Source organism: Siniperca chuatsi, linkage group LG15, assembly GCF_020085105.1.
Source record: "Siniperca chuatsi isolate FFG_IHB_CAS linkage group LG15, ASM2008510v1, whole genome shotgun sequence".
NCBI classification, from domain to species: Eukaryota; Metazoa; Chordata; class Actinopteri; order Centrarchiformes; family Sinipercidae; genus Siniperca; species Siniperca chuatsi.
Window position 1 is genome coordinate 2,418,723 of NC_058056.1, and position 22,210 is coordinate 2,440,932.

At 38.3% G+C, this 22,210-nt stretch overlaps 1 protein-coding gene across 3 annotated transcripts in view; it reads right to left on the reverse strand.

The window, feature by feature from the left end:
• Positions 1 to 12,503: 12,503 nt before the first annotated feature.
• The window catches only part of dicer1 (dicer 1, ribonuclease type III), a 75,190-nt gene continuing 65,483 nt past the window's right edge, over positions 12,504 to 22,210 (reverse strand). For all 3 annotated transcript variants that reach the window (XM_044165782.1, XM_044165781.1, XM_044165780.1), the window contains one exon: positions 12,504 to 20,739. In XM_044165782.1, coding sequence (XP_044021717.1) covers positions 20,574 to 20,739 — 166 coding nt within the window. In that variant the 3' untranslated portion in view covers positions 12,504 to 20,573. The remainder of the gene's footprint in view (positions 20,740 to 22,210) is intronic.

Below are 22,210 nucleotides of genomic sequence, written 5' to 3' on the forward strand. Positions count from 1 at the left end.
GAGAAACTTGGGGGAAGGCACTATTCTGCTAGTTACTGTGTCAGAATGAGCTTTATGGTCATTTCTGAGGCCATGGTTGTTGGTATTTTTAATGGGATTGTATTACACTGTAAGTTGTTATTTTGTCCACAAGCACGTACTGTACATTAAAATTCAGTCAAATACAACAACTGCAATTAAGTGCATTACATATTGGACAGATGTTACTTTCTGTCCACACCCTTAGCTACTCCAGCCAACCACTCTCTCTCCAGTCTGTCAAGGTTGGACTGCACGGTGATCTACAGAAAACGTCCACTACTACAAACGGTCTACTGTGAGCTTCAGGTGGGAATGCAAGGCAGACAAGAGGCCCTTCAATGAGACTGTATGTTATGTGAGTTTGTACCACAATAAACTATGTATAATATGGATTAATTCATTAATTTATGCCCCTTTTTGCCCACATTAAAATAAATGATAATTAACGATAATTAATTATAAAAGATAATTATATTTGTTTTTGTTTAATCTGGTTTATTAGCAAGAAGAACATAATTCATACTTCAATTTTAGCAATATATGTTGACACCTGAATAGTGAGTGCATTCAGTAATGATATGAATGATAACCTGTGTGTTGACCATCAAAGCATTGAACATTGTTGTATGGGCAGGACCTCGATACCGCGGCTCTCCCCGATCACTACTGCACAGACTCTGGCTCCAAATGACGTCACCAATGCAAGATGGCAGCTCCCGTATCCGGGACATTTTGGCTTCATTTAGTACAGTGGAAGGAAGTGGAGACGTGTCATTCAATCATATTTTGTTATCTAATACCTTTTTGAAGTTGTGAGTTGGGTGAAATATCAGTTAACAGACATACCATTAACAGTGATGTTGCTAGGTACGCATCCTGCGTCTCTGATGCGCTAAAATCCGAAAGGACGCAGTCTGCGCAGATACTGCATCTCTCCAGCACCAAACGGGAAGCAGCAAACCGGGTAGTTACTTTGGAAACGACCGAAAAAACTCTTTAAATGCCGTCTCACACACACACACGATAGACAGTGAATAAACAGTGTTATGAGTCGGTGTTTCATTCAGCGAGAGAGCTTTTTCTTTTGAAACGTTCGCCTTTCATTCCCACCGTCTTCTCCCACACAAACAGTGCAGCTAAACAACGGAGGCATAAAGTACATAAAGTCTGTAAGTACGGAAATACAGTTTATCTTTATGGATTATATTGATGCCAAACTGACAAGAAGACTTTCGACATATGACGCCTTTTATCTTGTGTTTCTAGAGTTATGTCTTTTTGCGGACACGTAAGGAATTGTTAGTCATATTTCTTAAAAGGGACTTTGGCGTAATAGTTTCCCCCGGAGCGCGCATAGAGCTTCAGTTTAATTCAAACTGCTAACACTATATGTAGCCTATACTTTTTATGTTTTCTCACCACTACAGAAACACTAGGTAACTGCTAAATACGACAAGATTTTCTGACGTTGACTGTGGTTAGTTATTGGTTTGATTACTAATAAATGTGCGTTTGTATTGATTACTGACTGGCTTTGTGTGCATGTTTTTAAACTACTTTCCTAACTAAACATGATGTGCTTGACGGTGTTATTAGGGTGACCAGATGAGAATGGGTGAAATTCGGGACAGGGGAGTAGGGGGGAGGAGCGTGGTCAAGTGCAGTGCATAACATTCAGTGTCAAAGAACAGTAACACATGAAAGTCAAAACTCAATGCTAAAATGTATTATGTTGTTTGTGAAGTCACCCCTCTGCCATTAGTGAAAAGAAACACAATGATTGACTGTGTTGTACGTAACAGTGTGTAAATCATCCGCTACATACAATAAAAACTATACAGGTCTACAGAAAATAAATTCAGAACAGGATGACAAGTAATATATATTTACATAACTACACATTGTTTCTAGAGCAGCAAAAGTAATGTTTACCTCAAAGTCACTATAAGCTAATACCTCACAGGAGCCTATGCCTTAGTTCAGCTGACTTAATGTTTAACATTATATTTATTTTGGTTCAATTTTATGGCAGTCACTCACATTTTCATGTTGAAACAACTGAACCAATGACTCAAACGGGTGGCTTGATTTTAAATGTCAGGATTACAGTGTAGCCTATAGAGTAATTTAGAGTAACATCAGACTCTAACGCTGATAATTTGTTATTAATATTATGAAGATCAGTTACAGATTCTGAGGATGCATGATGCACAGTGTCCTGGCTGTGTTTACAAGACGCATGAACCATTACGCAGGTGACTGGTTTGTTACAGTCATTATAAACATCTTTTCAGCAGCTACGATTATGTCATTAAGCTGTAGGATCTTACAAACACATATTTCTATCACAAATTCCTCCCGCTGTGGCAGCTGCACTCTCCGTCATCTGGTTTAAAACAGGTCGAATGACATCACCAATCCGCTGTTTATGATGGCCTACTCAGTGCAATAGACATGTGAAAACACATCAATAATAGCCTGCTCTTACATATTTTACGAAAAAGAACAGGCCATTTTTTCATAAGTAAAAGCACACAATTCTCACAATTGAGAATGACTTCCGGATGGGAGCCGAAACGTCTTGATTCTGAAAACAGTGTCCAGATGACTACGACTGAAACCTTTTCTACGATAAAAGCAGGAAAATATAACCTACATAAGTGGTTTGATCAGAATATTTCCACAGATTCAGACAGTAAAAAAAAAACAAATGATCTACTAGGCTAATGTAGACTAATTGATAATTTTGAAAAAGCGTCTTTTTATTCTGGTGACAGCAGCAGCTTTTTGCTCGCATTTTAGTTATGTTATTATTTATTCATGACAATTTGGCAGCGCTCCAAAATACACAATACTATCTGTGCAGCATTTTTCAATATGACTGTGTCACCAAGTCAAGTCGAGTCTCACAGACAGTTCTCGTTTCAGCTAGTTAATATTATCTATTACTATAACGCTTCATTTTCAGGACAAACAGGACAGGATTCGGGACAACTGCTCATAATTCGGGACTGTCCCTAATCAGGATATCTGGTCACCCTAGGTGTTATCCTGATGAAACTTGAAAGCTCAGCATTCTCCTTGCCCTTTAACTTCCCTTTTTAACATTTATTCACCCAGAAAAAGCTAATATTTCTCTGTATAATATGACCTCCTCTTTGTGTCAGCTGCTGTGTGTCTGCAGTGTATTTACAGATTTGGGATTTTTCTTTTTTTTTTTTTTTTAGATTTGTCTGTTTTCAACAGACATGAATAACCATAATTATAACCATATAACATCAAACACAAGTTTAACACTACAATTTGTCAAAAAACACAAATTTTATTGGGAACCCACTCAATTTCCCTGGGTCTCACTCAAATGACCATTTGTGGGTCCCGGGGACTCACTACATTTAAAACTGATCAACATCACTGCATTAATCATATAACTGAGTCACAGTTAAAGTAGTATCAACAAAAACTGAACATTAATAAGTAAGGTAGCTGTTATTTATTGCAGTTCCATTTGCACAGTTTTACATATTACAGGTATTTGTTTGTTCCACTCTCTCTATACCAACTACAAGTATTAGTGTAAGATTAGAATTCATCTGATCAGTACAGCAATAAATACAGTACCAAACATAATTCATTTTAATGGCTTTTCTTCCTTTATTGAATATTTCAGTAATAAGGTCGGAGCAAATCACACAAACAAAATACGTTGAGTAATTCGGTAGTTCAGACTGTGACTTACTAAAGTGACTTATGTCATGTGACTTATTAACGTAACTTACTTATTTTAACTCAAACCATGATCTTTTCCTAAACCTAACCAAGTAGTTTTAGTGCCTAAACCTAACCAAACTGATTGTTTCACAACGTTCACCACATGTTTATTGATACCACGATGACAAAGCTTGTTGGTATTCTCCAACAGTCATATATGTTGTTTTGGGAGTCATTGGCAAATTACCTTTTCTGTCATTTAGGTATGAGGATGTGTTAAGTAGTTAGCATATTAGAATTTTGGATGAAACCAGAGTAGAAAATGGCTGCTTGGTGAAGATGCTTCATATTGATCGGATCTAATCACCAGAGTCATTCTCTGTTGCTAACCCTAATTGGATTGGATATTGGAACACACTTCGTAAATCAGTCAAACCATCACCCTTTCCCCATTCCATTTAAGGATACTGATTGGTGAAATTCATTTGTATGTGCACAGTGTGAGTAAGCTAAATGATATGAGAAATTTTGCAGCAGTTTGCAGGTTTCATTTGCAAAAGTATGATGAGGATCAAGTCACTCACTTAGATGTGGTTAGGACTGAGGAAGCCCAGGCCCATCAGTAACCTTCAGTATTAACAGTTCATCACACTAGAACTAAGTGTCACCCTCCAAATACAAAGGTAGGACAGAACATGGCTGATCTATTTACAAGCAGGCATGAAAAAGTGACAGTCATATAGATTTTGGTCTACATGTTCAACTGTCTGTGAGGTGGGGTTGGGGACAAACTGTCTCTGCTCATTTGAAAATCTCCCAGATTGCCACAGGACTTTAAAAGTTAGAGACTAACAAGACATTGTGAGGTTGAAGGGTGAGCTGTTTGTGCTAAGTGAGACAATTTAGCACTAACTGGGGACTTTTTATTTCAGAGGGGAACCATGCAGGCAGCCCCCTCCCCCCAAGTGTTAAAGTAATTACTGTAGGTGATTTCAATATTCATGTGGACGTAGAAAATGATAGCCTTAGTACTGCGTTTATGTCATTATTAGATTGATTGGCTTTTGTCAGAGTGTACCTGAAGCCACTCACTGTTAGAACCACACCCTCGACCTTGTTCTGGTATATGGCATTGAAATTGAACATTTAATAGTCTTTCCACAGAATCCTTCATTATCGGACCATTATTTATTAACTTTTGAACTGCTATTACTGGACTACATGCCATTAGGCAAGGCAGAAGATAAAACAAAGAAGGTTAGCTCCATGGTATAACCCCCAAAATCTGTAAATTAAAGCAAACATCACGAAAACTTGAAAGGAAATGGCGTTCCAATAACCTGGAAGAATCTTGTTTAGTCTGGCATGATAACATATAGGAAAGCCCTCTGTAATGCCAGAGCAGCCTACTACTCATCATTAATAGAGGAAAATAAGAACAATCCTGTAGCAGCACTACAGGGTTAGCCACTGTAGCCAGGCTGACAGAGAGTCATAGCTCTATTGAAACATGTATTCCTATAACCCTCAGTAGTAACGACTACATGAGCTTCGTTAATAATAAACTATTAACTATTATACAAAAAATTCATCACGTCCTGTCATCAACCGGTACAGATTTATCTTCAAATACATGAACCTTAGAAACAACTGTAAAACCTGATATATATTTTGACTTATCGACCTTCTTCAGCTAACCTTGACGATTAATTCATCTAAGCCATCAACCTGTCTCTTTGACCCCATTCCAACTAGGTTGCTTAAAGATGTTTTACCCTTAGTTAGCACTTCATTAATGGATATGATCAATCTGTCTTTATTAACAGGTTATGTACCACAATCCTTTAAAGTAGCTGTAATTAAACCGCTTCTTAAAAATCCCACTCTTGATCCAGGGGTTTTAGCCAACTATAGACCTATATCTAACCTCCCCTGTCTCTCTAAGATCCTTGAGAAAGCAGTCGGCAATCAGTCGTGTGACTTTTAATCAGCTGGGTAGAGTCAGCTGGTTAGTGCGGCAAACTTCCATTGTTATGCGGATGATACCCACTTATATCTATCGATCAAGCCCGATGAAACTAACCAGTTTGCTAAACTTCAAGCATGCCTTAAGGACATAAAAACCTGGATGACCTGCAATTTTCTGATGTTAAACTCTGACAAAACTGAAGTTATTGTACTCTGTTATTGTTATTGTGCTCTAGATGGCATTGCCCTGACCTCCAGCACCACCGAAAGGAACCTTGGAGTTATCTTTGATCAGGATTTATCCTTTAACTCCCACATGAAACAAACTTCAAGGACTGCCTTCTTTCACCTACGCAACATTGCAAAAATCAGGCACATCCTGTCTCAAAATGATGCCGGAAAACTAGTGCATGCATTTCTTAACTTCTAGGTTGGACTATTGCAATTCCTTATTATCAGGCTGCCTTAAGTCCCTTAAGACTCTCCAGTTGATCCAGGCACCATCATATCTTAAAGAGCTCATAATACCTTATTACCCAACTAGAACACTACGCTCCCAGAAAGCAGCGTTACTTGTGGTTCCTAGAGTCTCCAAAAGTAGATTGGGACTAGAGCCTTCAGTTATCAAGCTCCTCTCCTGTGGAATCAGATCCCAATTTGGGTTCAGGAGGCAGACACCATCTCCACATTTAAGAGTAGGCTTAAGACTTTCCTCTTTGATAAAGCGTATAGTTAGGGCTGGCTTGGTTGAGCCCTGAACCATCCCTTATGTTAGTTATGCTGCTATAGGCCTAGACTGCCAGGAGACTTCCCATGATGCACCTCTTTCCTCTCTCCTCCTCTCCCTCTCCATCTGTATGCATTTTTATCCCATTAATGCATGTTACTAACTAGACATCTTCTATCTCCCATAGTTCTGTGCTTTCTTGTTTCTCACCTCTCCTTCTGTCACTTTCACCAGGTATTTCTGCCTCTGGAGCTGCAGAGACTGGATCTGTGGTTGTGGGCCACCTGCTGCACCCGTGTTCCTGCTCGACAACTGTTGCTACAGTTGTTATTGGCTCTGTTACTATTGTCATTATTACTGTCAATATTATACCTATAGCTGTCATTCCTATTATTATTAATATTAATGTTACCACTACCATTACATTATTACCATTAGAAAAATTCTAGGTGGTATTTGCATTGTGCTTCCCCCCAAAACCTCTCTCTCTCTTAACCCAACAAGACAGCGACAGATGGCCGCCCACCATTGAGTCTGGTTCTGTCCAAGGTTTCTGTCTGTTAAAAGGAAGTTTTTTTCTTGCCACTTTCGCCAAATGCTTGCTCATGGTGGGATTTGTTGGGTTTCTGTAAATAATATAAAGAATACGGTCTGGATCTGCTCTATAGGAAAAGTGCAATGAGATAACTTCTGTTATGAATTGGCACTATATAAATTAAATTAAAAATTGAATTGGATTAAAATGTAAATATTTACCTAATGTCTTATAGTGTCAGGATGATTGAAATGTCATTTTAGGGTAACTGTTGCAATATAGGGCCCCTATAATTATTAAATGATGGGAAAAAAAGGGATACATAAAGCTAGCTAGCCATATCCTAAGATTACCATAGATAGTTACACAAAACAGCACTACACAAAGTAACCTAAATCTATAGCTAATGTATAGTTATATGTTGCAAAATGAATTCATTACTCTATCATGAAAGACTCATCACTTGAGTCTCACTGCACTCGACCATGGAATATGTTGTACAACGAACTGGCAGCCACTGGAATGGAATGGAAGGGGGGAGGGGTGTGCGTCACCTAATGGCTGAATGTTATCAATGTTATCAAAAGCACCTTAAAATTGATTATTAATTTATTTATTAATTAAATAAATTTTCCTTGTAAAGGAGTGGTGCGCCGTTTTGAAATGAATTTACTGAGTTAAACACTGTTATTTAATATGAACACTGATTTTATTCTGATAGCTGAAGGGCGGAAGAAGAGACAATAATAAATGCTTTGTAACATTGAAATGCTGATTCTGAAACTTTTTTCATTAGAACATGCTGGCTTTTTTCACTGCTTGCTAACATTAGCTAACCTGAGTAGAATTGTAAGCATCAAATAACCTCTAGCTTTTCTTGTTGGCCAGCTACCAATGTTTTCTTCCAACATTAAAATCGTGTTTTTGAACAAAATTAAACTGAACATAGCCACAATAATTTTAACCTGTCAAGCTGGCAAGAACGTAATGAATGTATTATTAATTTTAACTGAAACGTTTTTCATTAGAACGAGCTTGATTTCTTGCCATTTGCTTTCTAGTTATGTTAAATAGTATTTTTGTAGATCATATTTGGAAATATTGGACATATTTGCATTAATGGATTAAATTGCACTTGACTTTATTATATTGAATACTGCAATTGTTAAGTGCTGCTTAACTTCTCAAATGTCAATATATTTTAAAATACATTATTTTCAAAAAAAGAGATATCTGTTAATAATTCATCTGTCCATCTCTATTGTGTGTGTGTTCATTCAGTTATGAGCAGTGTGTGTGCTATTGTTCAAGTACAGGAGCGCACCTATGGCGTGCGTGCACGGTTAACTATAACTGATCACACGATCAAATGTTAGACTGACTGTATTAATAGTTCCATCATGTTGAGAGTATTACGTGGCAGTCAGCCAAACACCTAGCTAAGAATTAGGCCATACTATGGCTGTAGTAGGTTGTAATTAGTGGCATTAAGCAACAACTTACATGCGAATGAACACCAATAGTTTGTGTTGAAAGCTTTCATTTACTTGTGCCGAACAAATGAAGCCGCATTGGAAACCGCCTTTCGGCGGACAAGTTGCAGTGCAGGCAGAGGTCAGGGTCAGCTCATCTAATAGGCTGAATATGAAAAGGACGCTAAGCAAGCTTTCATTCCCTGCAGGCGTTGTGGACGCAGCACAAGCTGACCGAGTTTAACAGGCTGGCTTTGTAATGTTTCTTTACAAATACATCACAAATAAAGGAACCATCAGAAGAGTGAATGATGAATGCCGTTAGCTAGCTACAGACTCAAAGACTACCGGCAGCTATCAGCAACTTTTAAGGTGGAATGTTTTCTTGCATGTTACTAAATGCATGAGTTGACATCGTGAACCAATCAACACACCTTAAATGTCAATATAACAACTTTCCATTTGTTATTATTGGCTCTCTTGCATGACATACACACAATGCAACATCAGAAAAAAACGATTTACAAAACCCTACTTCCCATGTCTTAGCATTTTTAAGACTTTTGAAAGATTGATTTAAGACATTTTAATATCAATACATTTTTAGATGAATGAATTCAATGCCTTTTAAGACTTTTTAAGGATCCGCGCAGAACCCTGAAAACTTTAGAGCTCCATAGTTTTCTGCTTCCCCTGGAACTGAGCTGCTCCTCTACCTGCAAACTGTCCCTGTTCACCTCATCAAACCAGGCATTCATTCTGCCAGAGTCCTTAAAGTCAACCACAGGCTTCATCTTATATCTACCCAAGAGTATGAGCAGATTAGGAAACAGCTGCTGACCTCCGAGTGATGCAGGAGGGTCAACTATAGGACCTGCAGCCAGAGATCATAAGGCAAGCATTTTCAGAGAACATTAAACTCTTTTCCCTTTTAATGCCCCTATTTTCATTTGACATCAAAATGTATGTCCTATAAATTTGTAGAAATTCTTATGCATTTAAAATGGTTGATGTACTGAGTTGAAATATGTTTACTTTCACTACATCTCTACTTGAAATATGGACACATTGTTAGTTAAATGAACAGTTGGACATTCAAACATGTACATAATAATAAATAGTTGTACTTACATTGCTGTGGTGTGTAGTCAACAGGCACCTCAGACAGAGCTAATATAGTGGGTGCTGCTGACGAGCCTCAGAGCCAGCAGACTGGAGGAGCTGGGCAGATGATGTGCAGGCTGTGCTCACAGAGGTGGAGGAGTGAAAACAGGTCTCTCTACTAAGCACTACAGCATGTCAGGAGGACATGGATTTGAGGTGTCATGAGTAAGACAATCGACATTTGCTAGACCTTAATCAATATCTAGTAACAATTTAAGTTCATTGGGAAGTATGGTCGTTTCATTTCTGCACATAGTCGAAAAGCAGTTCTAAAAGTGCTCAGAAAAATGGGAAGGCTTTGAGACTGGGTGATATAGTTGAAAGCTCCAGAGCAAGCTAGTAAGTGGACCTTGAGTGGAGAGTGTTCTGTCAAATAACTTATTTTCATACCTTTGGCTGATTCCTATCAGTAATATTGACACTGTATTCATCAAGTTAATAGCTGAGATGTGTGGAGACACCACATCAAGAGGTCAGACTGGTTGGAAATAAACCCAGGTTAGTCAAATTTATTTGGAAGAGAAAATGAAGGACAACTGTGAAATTATTACTGCTGGGGCGCCCTGGTAGCCTAGGGGTTAAGCTGCCAACCATGAACGGCAACATCCCTGGTTCATGTCTAGCCTGGGATCTGTCATTCCCCATCTCTCATTCAACTCTCAAATAAAGGCATAAAAATGGCAACAAAATGATTTCCCAAACTGTCTGTTTTAAACATCCGTCTGTTAAACAGCAGTTTACAGACCCACTTGCTTCAACATTGACTTACCGAACTTACCATAGTTAGTCTTCATACTTGAAGCCTTTTTCCTTGTAAAACCTAAACATACTGTTTTAAAACACTTCTGATAAATCTCACCTTTGAGCTGCAAGGAATTCTTCCTCTTTCTGGACACACAACACTAACAGCTATCTGAAGGTATTCATAAAATTCATTCAATTCAGTTTTATTTATATAGCGCCAATTCATAACAGAAGTTATCTCATTGCACTTTTCCTATAGAGCAGGTCTAGACCGTACTCTTTATAACATTATTAACAGAGACCCAACAAAACCCACCATGAGCAAGCACTTGGCGACAGTGGCAAGGAAAAACTTCCTTTTAACAGGTAGAAACCTCGAGCAGAACCAGACTCAGTGGTGGGCGGCCATCAGCCACTGCCGTGTTGGGTTGAGAGAGAGAGAGAGAGAAGGCAATGGGGGAGAGGGGATGGGGGCATAATGTAAATACCACCTAGAATTTTCATCATCATGGTTATATTTTCACGACTATATAAATCTACAACAAATTAGCAATTGACAGTTTGACCATATGGTGGCACTAGAAGAAAGCTTTTCATTTAGTGCTCTTCAGGAAAAGATTCATTCTCTGGGGTTTAGAGTCTGCAGTGTGCCACCAGAATAACATTTTCACTTTTTCAGTGTTTGATTATAACCATAATGTCATCATAACTTATGTAAAATAATGATATAAAAGATGATTAAATTAACAAAGAGAGCGGTCTCTAACCTATAAAAATGATTAAATGGGAACTATAAATGTTAGAGAAGGAAGCGAATGAAGTGTGAGCTGGAACACGTATCTCTTTTGTTTAATCTGTACACAAACAGAAATGTAAAAATGACACTGAATTTGTGGTTTTAGTCAGTAATAATGGAACTATTTCTAGACACACAACAGACAAGAAATAGTTCCAACACATAACTCAACACATAAGTTTTTTTGCATTTCTCTTTGTGCACAGATTAAATAAATGATACAGCATGTTAATCAGTGCGCTTTAGAGGTGTTAATAGGTGTATTTATGAACTTTGGACAAAGCCAGGTTAGCTGTGTCCCCTGCTTCCAGTCTGCATGCTATGCTAGGCTAACCATGTCCTGCCTCCAGTTCTGTACTCAACACACAGACATGGGATCAATATCGATGTTATTGTCTCACACTTGTACAGAACGTGAATAAATGTGTATGAGCTGGTGAACTTAAGATTTTGATATTTTTAGAGTATAATATCCCTTTTACACTGGACAAAAACCTGCCAACATCTGGCTTTTATCTTCAGTGTGAAAGGATACAATTGGCATTCACTCCCAGGTCAAATGACTCTGCAGTAGACATGGGTATTTATCGGCTCTGGCTCCGATCGGCAGTGATGGAAACATGACACCCGGGTGGACACGTTCATTTTCGCCGCTTTTCCGGTGCAACTGTTACTATCTGCAGATGTCTATAAACGTCTCATCCATATGTTTATGTAGTATTAGCATGCTAGCTAACAGTCCATCAGCTGTGACTTTATATCCGCGCTGTGACGTCTTTCAGAGCTCACAAACACCGTAAACACACCTGTCCAGCAGGTAGCTGTTAACCAGAAACACTGTGGCTAACTTACACCATATTTTTATACAGTCTGTGGGCTACACACACCAACCACCGTAACATTGTCACTGGCCTCCATGCTGCTTTCTACCGTTTTCTAACCCCGTTTTCCAGTGCATCCTTGATGTCGAACGCGAACATCCTTGACGTCGAATGCGACACAGAAAAAAGAAACTGAAAAGGCAAACTCGTCTACTGGCAATGTGAAAGAAGTCAATTGTGCTTAAAAAAACCTCATATACGTGCTAATTTTGGTGTAAAACGATTAAGTGGAAAGTTGGCCTAATGGTGGTGCTAAAGGAAAGATCAGGGGGTCACCAACTTTTGCATTCATCATCTGGGGAACATGAGTATCCATATTTCAGCAGATTTCATAGAAGTCTTGCCAATAGCTGCGACATTCCGCAGTAATTCAATTTATCTGTTTCTAAAATGTCTCAGTCTCAGAGATCACAAACACAGGCCTCTGCAGCTCATGTCGTCATCACATCTGCAAAACACTCAATTAAACCCACAGGACCAAAGGTGAATGACCATACCATTACTTTTATTGTAGATATACTGGGCTACAATTATATTAAAAAAAAAAAAAAAAAAATCAAAAAAAGAAAATTTAAAGGTATTTGTGATCCATAAGGTGCAGACCGCAAACCACTGCAGCACGGTATTACAGTATGAGTGAGGAGTTCATCTTCTATTTCAATGTCCCTTAAACATTTGCTGCAGGTTGTGATGGCCCATAATTCCCCATACTGATAACAGTTCATCCCTCGATCCGTTAGCTCCACTCTGCTGGTTTTCTGCCCCCCCCCCCCAAAAAAAATTAAAAACAGTCATCATTGGTACTCTATGCTGGTTTTATGAGACCAATATCTTGCTGCCAAAAGAGTTCTCCCCCCACCCCACTTTCACTGTTTATCAAAAGGCATTTCAGTTCTCTGTTAAAATTGATCACGCTTTACCAAGGACCTTAAAGGAAAAATCCACCCCAAACACTAATACTGTTGGAAAACATACTGGCAATCAGGGTTCATTTTCTTGTTTGGTGGTGCATTTCTTTTTCTAATGCCTGTGAATACGTGGCCACATGTAGATGACATGACATCACATCCAGATACAGTTTCAATAAAAAGTAAAAGCACTCCAAGGACTTTTGAATCACTGTGGATGTAATCAGGATTAGGATTAACAATGATTGAGAAAAAAACTTTAAAAGTCAAATACAGAGTCATATTGATTTAAATTAAAAACATATAAAAACAGACAACCGGTTGCGTTGAAAGCTAAAGCATCACAGGTGCAGCCCACTGTAGAAGTTGCTAGCCCTGATCAAGGACAGTCATACTAAGTGTCACGATCCTGCATCACGGTCTCTTAGAACTCAGACAGGAAGAATGTTCAAAATAAACTCACCACATGGTCGGAAATCGTCTTTGCTAAAGTAGGCGAGTACAAAGTAAAAAAACAAAACATGATTGTGTCGGAACAAGAAAGGTCTCTTACTGCAGTCAATACAAACTGGATATATTATAGTGTTGAAGTACCACATAAAGCAGTGGTCTTCTTTATATAGTTTCTGGCCACCAGCAAGAACAAATCCTTCACCGTCTTTGATTTCATATGATTTGTATTAATTATTATCAGAAGAGACCTTTCTTGGTCTGGGGAATCCTTTTTTGTTACTTTGCATCAGCCTGATGTCATTTTTTCCATCATATAAGAAGGGCAGTGGTGGAAAGCAACCAAGTACAATTACAAATAAAATTTTGAGGTTCTCTTATTTTACTTGGTATTTCCATTTTATGGTACTCTAGACTTCTACTTCACTTCAGAGGAAATATTGTACTTTTTACTCCACTACATTTGTCTGACAGTTGTAGTTACTAGTTACTTTTACTTTTATCTTTTAAGATTTTACATGAAAAACATATGACAAACTTAGGACAAGTTATAAGACATTGTTAAAGATTCAACCAGTGGTTCCCAACCTTTTTGGCTTGTGACCCCTTGAGTTTGCTTAGTGAGTGTTCAGGGAGATAGTGATGCAGGACTGTGATACGTATTAGGATCAGGGATAAGACGCTGCAAGAAAAGATTCTAAACAAATTTGTGAAAAGGTTATTGAGAAGTACAACCAGGGGAAAGATACAAGAAATCCCTCAGTACAGTTAGATTTTTTTTTTTTATGACTGACCTGAAGAAAATAAAGCTGTAAATCTGCCTCAAGCAGGCTCTTGTTAAAAACTGTCTGTAAGAGAAGACCACAAGTCCAGGAGGCCAACAAGAAGTCTGTGGAGCTACAGGGCTTCATGGCTCACATAATGTGATGAAACCAAAATTGACCTTTTGGCCATCATATTACATAACCACAAACACACCTAAAGTCCCCGTGCAATTTTACAGAGCTAGAGTAGTAACTAGCAGTTTTCTACAGACGAACAACTACAACTGCAGTGTTTACATGTTCAAAGCTGATACGGACTGATCCATATAAACTCAAGACTGTAACTGAGGCCAAAGGTTCCTCTGCTAAATATTGACTTGAGGGAGATGAACAATTTGCACTTTGACAAAACATTTTTTTCTGTTGATTAGGGTCAAAAAGTCCAAATTACATTCACAGCGATTCAATGTTAAATTAAAATGAAACATGATTAAGTCCAAGCAGCATGAATACTTTTTACAGGCAGGCAAAATTAAGCAATATAAAACATCAAAGGCAAATGTTTCAGTCCAGAATCAAAGCGCAGAAGGCTTCCTTCTAGAGGCGCCATTTTTATCAAAAAACACCAAGTAAAACTCTTGTCAAAGAGGCAGATAAAGCTATTTCTTTACCATCTCTAGCTGTGTTCCATTTCAGAAGCCTCCAATCTCAAAGGATGCAGCCTCCAAAGGTGTGGCCTTCAAAGGACTGAAGGCTGGTAAGCTGAACCTGCAAGTTCTTGTCCACTCTAAAACTTAGTGCACAAGGGACTTGGGGATACTTAAGACCACAAAGGATAGGGTGTTAGATTGGGTGTTGAACTACAAATCTCAGCTGCAGTTTTTACAGCCTTGATTATCTGTTTTGTCTAACTGGTTTTATGCCCAATTCTGATAAAAAGAAACACACATTAAGGCTGTCAATAGGGGAAAAGAATTTCTGCAAATTTAAAATAATGGGTAATTCGTTAGAAATTATTCAATCACAACCCACACAACCTAATCTTAAACTGCGCTTGCTCACTTGAGTGACAAGCTACTGTAAGGCAGTTGCATTTTTAAAGGGCAGCAAAAAGTCTTTTTTTTTGTTTTACAAACGCTCCCTGCTGGAGAACAAGGCACAGCCTGTTGCACTTACACACTGAGATTTTGAATACTATCTTTAATTGAAAAAACAAAAAAAAAACAAGTGGCAGTCCCAGTTCACAGGAATTCACAAACTGGTGTATAAGTAGACTGGGCATGTTAAAGACAAGTGTGAACACTGCATTATGGTCTATGATTTATCCAAAAGCACAGGAACAAGTTTGAGTGGATTTTTCCTTTAAGTTCCCAATAAAGGGCTAGGGGAGGTTTGTCTTGTATTCCAAACTAACACACTACAGGAGTAGAAAAGAGGCTGGGAGCATCGCTGGGATGACATGTATATATCAAAGTAGTCAGAAGAGAGTTATCAGTCAGTTCATCATTCAAGTCATGATTGGACGTGGTAGTTTTGACTCACAATCCAAACAGCTTGTTAAAGGTGGGGTATGCGATTCTAATCCAATAAACGTCTTTTTGTCAAATTCAGTGAATATCTCCTCGCGGTCCACTAGCTGTCCATTCAGTGTGTGCTGAAAAAATAAATCTGGTGTTTGTACACAGCCCTGGCTCTGGAAATGGGAAATAAACAAACAAACAGCACTATTCCAGCCATGATTTGTGTGTCAGGTGACGTTAAATCACTTGCCCACGGACGTTCAGCTGACTTTCTAGTTCGCCCAGATCTGCTGTTGTTGTGATGTTAGCTGTAGCAGCAGGAGAGTTGTGAGCGTCGCTGTCTGGAGCTGCTGTGCTGGCTCTGGGAAACCGTCTCGTCCTCTCTGGCTGTTAGCTTCACAGCAGCAGCTGTAGGGACAGTTTGCTAACCCACAACCTAGCTAACGTTAGTTACATTACTCGCTGTGTCGTTGTTGGCTCTATATCATGGTATTTGTCATGGTATTGGATTTCTCCAAAATCACATACCCCACCCTTTAAGGCAGGACGTCAGTGTACATTACGTCCAGATATTTTAGCCCCAAACTGCAGAGATTCTTTTTACAGTGTATTTGTCTCCCCTCCCATAGCCCCTTATTCTCTTTTTAAACAGGTTTGTATAATACCAGCAATTGAAACAGCAGCAAAGCCTGAACCACAAGTTAGTTCTCTTAACATTACGGCATCATATATACACTTCTTTTTTCCCTCCATCTTTCACTCCCTTTCACACTCTGACATGAGGTAAAGTATGGCGCCCAAGTGCAATGCTCAATTGTGCTACATGTACAAAAAGAAAAGAAAAACAAATCTGCCAGTATGAGAAAATGTAGTCCACTCTGAATAACACAGGACTACCTCAACTTCAGCACTCCCACACACACACCTTCCTCCTCAATAAAAAAAAGAAAGAAAAACATACATGGTTGTTGGATATTGATGCCACTTGTGGCTGACAAGATTATTTGTGATCACTATTTTTATCAGTCACAGACAAAAATAGAGTGGGTGTGGCACCATATGCGTGATTTCACATTCTTTTTTAGTAATCCCTCCCCCCGTCCCACCCGGAGACTTACAGATAATTAGTGTGTTGAGCCAGAGGAAAACTCTAAATGGCTGTGTGTGCGTGCACTACAGACTGAGGTGTTGGAAGGTGTGTGACTCGAGGGCCAGATACACTCCAAATCTTAAGTCTGACAATATCTCTCTAACAGGGAAATCAAAAAGCACAGCCCAGATTTAAGGGTTTACATAGGTATACTAGAGGGTCAGACACCTGCTTGAGAAATAATGACAGATTGCACTCTTTTTAACAGTGACAGATTATAGAAAAATGCACTAGTTTCATGGTGTAACTGAGATTTTAAACATGAACGGAAGGATTTCACAAAGTCATATTTTAGTTTTCACATGGTTATCTGTGGGAAAATATGAATATCTAAGTATGCCACCCAACAAGAGATCAGAGAAATTCTCAGCTGTTGGCAGATGACACAAATAAAAGATTAGTCCCAGCAGAGTGGATTTAAATGTATGCTTTTCTTGAACCTACTCAACAAAGTCCAAAGATGACATTCTGCTGTTTCTACAAGTAGTAGTAGTAGTTTCAGTGGTTAGCTGAAGCTTTGTTCTTATTTCACTCTTGACTAGAGGTTTTTAGGATGACCTGAACCCCGAAAACCTGACCCAAAGTGGGACTTGGGTTAAACTTTGCTGTCTATATTGGTTTCAGCTTGAATTGATAGCGGTCTCTGGCCTGTGCTAAATTGTGTTGTGGAACCAACAGGACTCGAGAACAGTCTCTTGTCAGATAATCACATTGTTGTAAATGACTGACTTGACCCTGTTTTCATCATGCCTGTTTTGCCTGTTAATGAGTGTTGCATTTTGTATTCAGCCAAAGTGGCTATTGAGTTTTTCTGAGTTAGCCAGTCCCAGTAAATTTCACTATAGGCCTTCAAAAATATATCTTCATGCTCTTAATGAGCATTGCAGCCACTGAAATATTAACACTGTTAACCTGCACTAACGATGAAGTCAACTGGCCAAGACGGGGTCCTGACTAATAATGCAGGTATCACTCTGTTAATTTAGTTTATACTGTGCTTTATTGTTGCATTAAGTATTACAAAATAAATTTGCAATTGATCATATTACCACAAACTCATTGCCACATAGTGAACCGGAACCGCTGGACCCCCAGAGGGTCTGGGCAATGGGACAGGTAACTGCTTGCTTTGCCTGGTTGGTAATCCAGCCTTGGGCAAAGCATCAGAAAGATTCACTGTAACTACTTTTTGGATTCCGGGCCCTATTTTGCGAGCCCAGTTGATGGTGGATTCAGTTCAGTTGAAGTCTTTTTTATGGGTCCTAAAATGGCTGGTTGGGTTTAATGGGCAGATTATTATTTATATATATTGTAGGGTAGATCTGCAAACTGCATGAGTCAGAGAAGATCTGCTATCTTTGTTTAAAGTCTTTCGTTGAAAATATGTGATTTACTTAAAAGTAAAAACAAAATCACATTAAATTTTAGTTGTATATACAAACTAAAATTTGGATTAATGAATTTAACAACTTCCCCTTTGTAATTGAATTTAAATCCAGTCTATGCTGTCACTCATCTCCCACAGAGAAGGCACTGAGTTTCGTCTGCTTCTATTCAAGACATGAGACACAAATTACTGTGTGGGAATGTTGACTCAGTGAAAGAGATCTGTGTGTTGTATACTTAATGTGATGTAGACGGTATAGTTATAACAGTAAAAAGACTTGTCACCGTCAGAAAGCGTTACTGAACTGAATTGGAGTCTTGTCCATAAATGAACATTGAGTGCACCGTCTTGAGGTAGAAGCAACTGTGGGTGGGATTCCATGACTCTGAATTTGATTTCAGATAGCTATACTAACACAGTTTAGAAACCACACAGGTATATGTCTCTTCCAACCCTATACACGAAAATAGTTTCGAAGAAATACGTCTATAAGTATTTTTCACTCTGCCTATGTTTTGGAGTAAATGTCAGAGAAATCCTTAGTTTAAGAGTGCAGTCTGATTACCTCTACAAGCATTTACCCATCTGATCAATCAATCCTCTGTTTTTATCCAGAATTCAAAAACAGATTCTCAACTAATGAAATTAATAGCTAATGAATGAGGGGAAACAAACAGTTAGGCTTATGTGCAGAGAATACACTTCCTGCCCCCCCGCCCCCGTCCCAAACCCCTCAAACAAATCATCAAGTGTCAACCTCAAGTCTGGGAGGGGGAAGAGACGAAAATGCAGCTCTCCCCTACAGCTTGATGGCTGACAAACAAGACAACCAAATCAAACAGATTTCCAAAAAAAAAAAAAAAAATATGTTTTTTTAAAAAGGTCAAATAAAGAGGTATTATAGTTACAGTGCAAAAAAGATGAGAAATTCAAGCTTAATACAAAACATAGCACCAAACAAAAAAGAAAAAAATAGACAAGAAAATGCATGCAATTAACTGAGGTATTCAAGTGAAAAAAGGGCTTATTGATGAGAAAAAAAAATACATTTAGCGAGAAGCAAAATTTGTTGGAACAGAAAACAAAAAACAAAACAAAAAAAAGGCTGGTATCCTTATCCCTAGGAATTGACTTCAACCTCCTAGTATCACATCTGATATAGCTTTGGTAGGTACGGGATGTGAGGAACACTAGTGTGTTGAAATGAATTGGCCTTTTTCACAAAGACTGTATTTGAAAAGATTCTGTGTCTTACACGAGTATCCAATTTGTAGAAAAGTCTGCAGCATATTGAACATGTGATATGTCTTTCTCTTCTTATATCAAAACTGGATGATTTGCTCCGTGGAAAGACATTTAGTGCGCAAGAATGACTAATTCAATCCCATCCATTCTTGGTATCAAAACATGTTAAACTAAATCATCAAGATAATGCCATAAACATCTAATCTCACTCTCACACACTCTAGATATATCCATAGATTTAGAACATTTATAGAAGCCATCCAGTTGTCATGGTTTATACATAAGTTACAAGAACATGCAACCTCAAGTGCGGTTAAAAACTAGTTTAAATTACAGTAACTGGGAATGTTGAAATTCCTATCCATTTTGCAGGATATGAGGGTGAGCCTTAGCATCTAAGGCCAAGAATATTATTCATGTATTTTATTATTTTTATATATACTTATATACTTTGCTACGTATATGATTTTGGTGTCAACGTGACCACACAATTCTCAAAGTAACAGACCCTAATGGAATAAGTGCAAAAATGATTAAGAATACCATTTCAAGACAGATTTCAGACAGAAGTCACACCAGGCTATTGCTCCAGTGGTATCTGTTAGCCATGTCTGTCTTTAGCGTTTAAAAAAACGCTTTAAAACTGACTGGCACTAGTGCACAGGCTGAGGAGTTTAGCGTTTTTTTTTTTTTTTACTTCCTACATACTTTGATTTACACCTTTGATTGAACTATGTACAATCTAATACTACACAATAAGCATAAGCCTCATCTCACTGACAGAGGTTAACCAAAAAAACAAAAATCAAAAACTGTGAGGAATAGACATTGCGACCTGACCTTTTTTAAACACTTTGCTAAATGTTAATAAAGCACTCATGTGATTACACAAAGCAGAGAGGGAAAGTAAAGATTGTGTTTGCAAAAAAAAAAAAAAAGGTAAAAGATCCAATGTGAAATCTGTTGTGAGATCAGTCTGTTTATTTTGTTGCGTCCCCACACAGTATTCCCTGGCTGCCTTGGTTGTGCCATTGCAGGCTGACGATACAGGGCTAGCATCGCGTTATGGTGGGAAGCTGACGTTGCTTTTTCTCCGTTAGGCGTCTATAGCTTAGGTACTAATGCTGAGCTCAGTTGTTTTGGACCTGAGGTTGATTGGCTTTGAGGCTGCGCAGAGCTCTTCGTGCCGCCGCCGACTTGGCGATCCGGTAGCTGCGGCCAACTCCTTTAAACTTGCCCTTACCGACGACCTCCACCGTCACCCGGACTTTCCCATCATACGTTCTCTCTGCAGGGCTGCACACAGAGGAAAAGTAACAGGGTCTCAGATTGTAGGTACTGTAAATTCTCTAATAGTGGCCTTAATTTACCTCAACTGCAGAGAGAACCAGGCCTTTATTTGAAACAGGCTGATATTAGAGACAGACCTTTATTCCTAATTTCCCCTGTTCCCCATATAATGCAAATTTAACACTTCCTCCATATTAACCTATTGTCTTGACACATTCAGTATAGCAGTAATGTACATTTCCACATCATTAATTCAAGCAGTGCAACAACAAAGTCATGTTGTGATAATTGACATTTTTTGCTGTATGTTTATTTTTCCTTTCTTTTATCCCAAATTTTGCAGTTTTTGAATAGCAGTTAAGTTAATGTAAAAAACTCAACACAGATATTTCACATTAATAACAGCAGCAAGGGCTGGATATATTCCAAAACATGTCATGGACACTGACAGCAGATGTGCACACAATTCTGTTCTGCATAGGTGGAGGTGGACATGTTCACACGTGTCGGCGTGAATGGTCTATGCGGTCATAAATTTTGGGCTGCACAAGGATGGACCACAGAGATCCTTCCGGACAGGGGCAGATGATGACATTCATGATGACAAAGTGTAATTTGCACTTCAAAGGGCAAAATCACTCTCTTTCCTAGTAGGCTTTTATTTGCAGGGAAGTGTTGAGTTTCATTAACATTAGCTTAACAATGATTGGAAAAACTGCCAATTAGCGAAGGTATTCCTGTTAAAAAAGAGAAACTCAGAGCCCATGTGTGGTATCATAGTACAGGTAATTTCATTCCCCTCAAAGTTTTTTGACCATCTTTTTTCAGCAACCAAACTTCATTTGTTTGGGTACTATCTGAAAACCATCTATTTTTTTTGAGAATTTACAATATTTGGATTTTGTGTAATGTGCTGATTTACGACCAATAATGACACATCGCAGTGACATCTTGTTATTTGTGCTATTTATACAATTATTTTTATGGCTGTGTAACTATGCTGTCCTGCTATTACAATATTACATGTGTTTTTATGTAAATGCTATTCGTGTCATTTTGGTTATTAAGGCTGCATGTTTATGGCTACAATGATAATCCCAAACATTTTGATATATTGAGATTATTATTATTATTTATGACGATTATTTAGATATCTTTGAGAACAAAATACATTTGTTGTAATTGAACTGAATTGGCAGAAAAGTGCGTCTACATTTAAACTGTACTTAAACTGTAACGTTTAACTCAAATAAAAAAAAAATTACGTAACACATGAATTGACATTAAACACATGCATCTTTTCTGCATAAACACAATAAAACAGGACTTCATAATATTGGTTGGGCAGCTATGAAATTCGTAACACCACATTGGAATTGTACACTAACAATTCTTTCTTAACACCAATGGTAATTACCCCCTAGTTAAGTTCATTATGATTGGTCTGGCCTTTCATCTGTGCATTGCTACAGTGAAT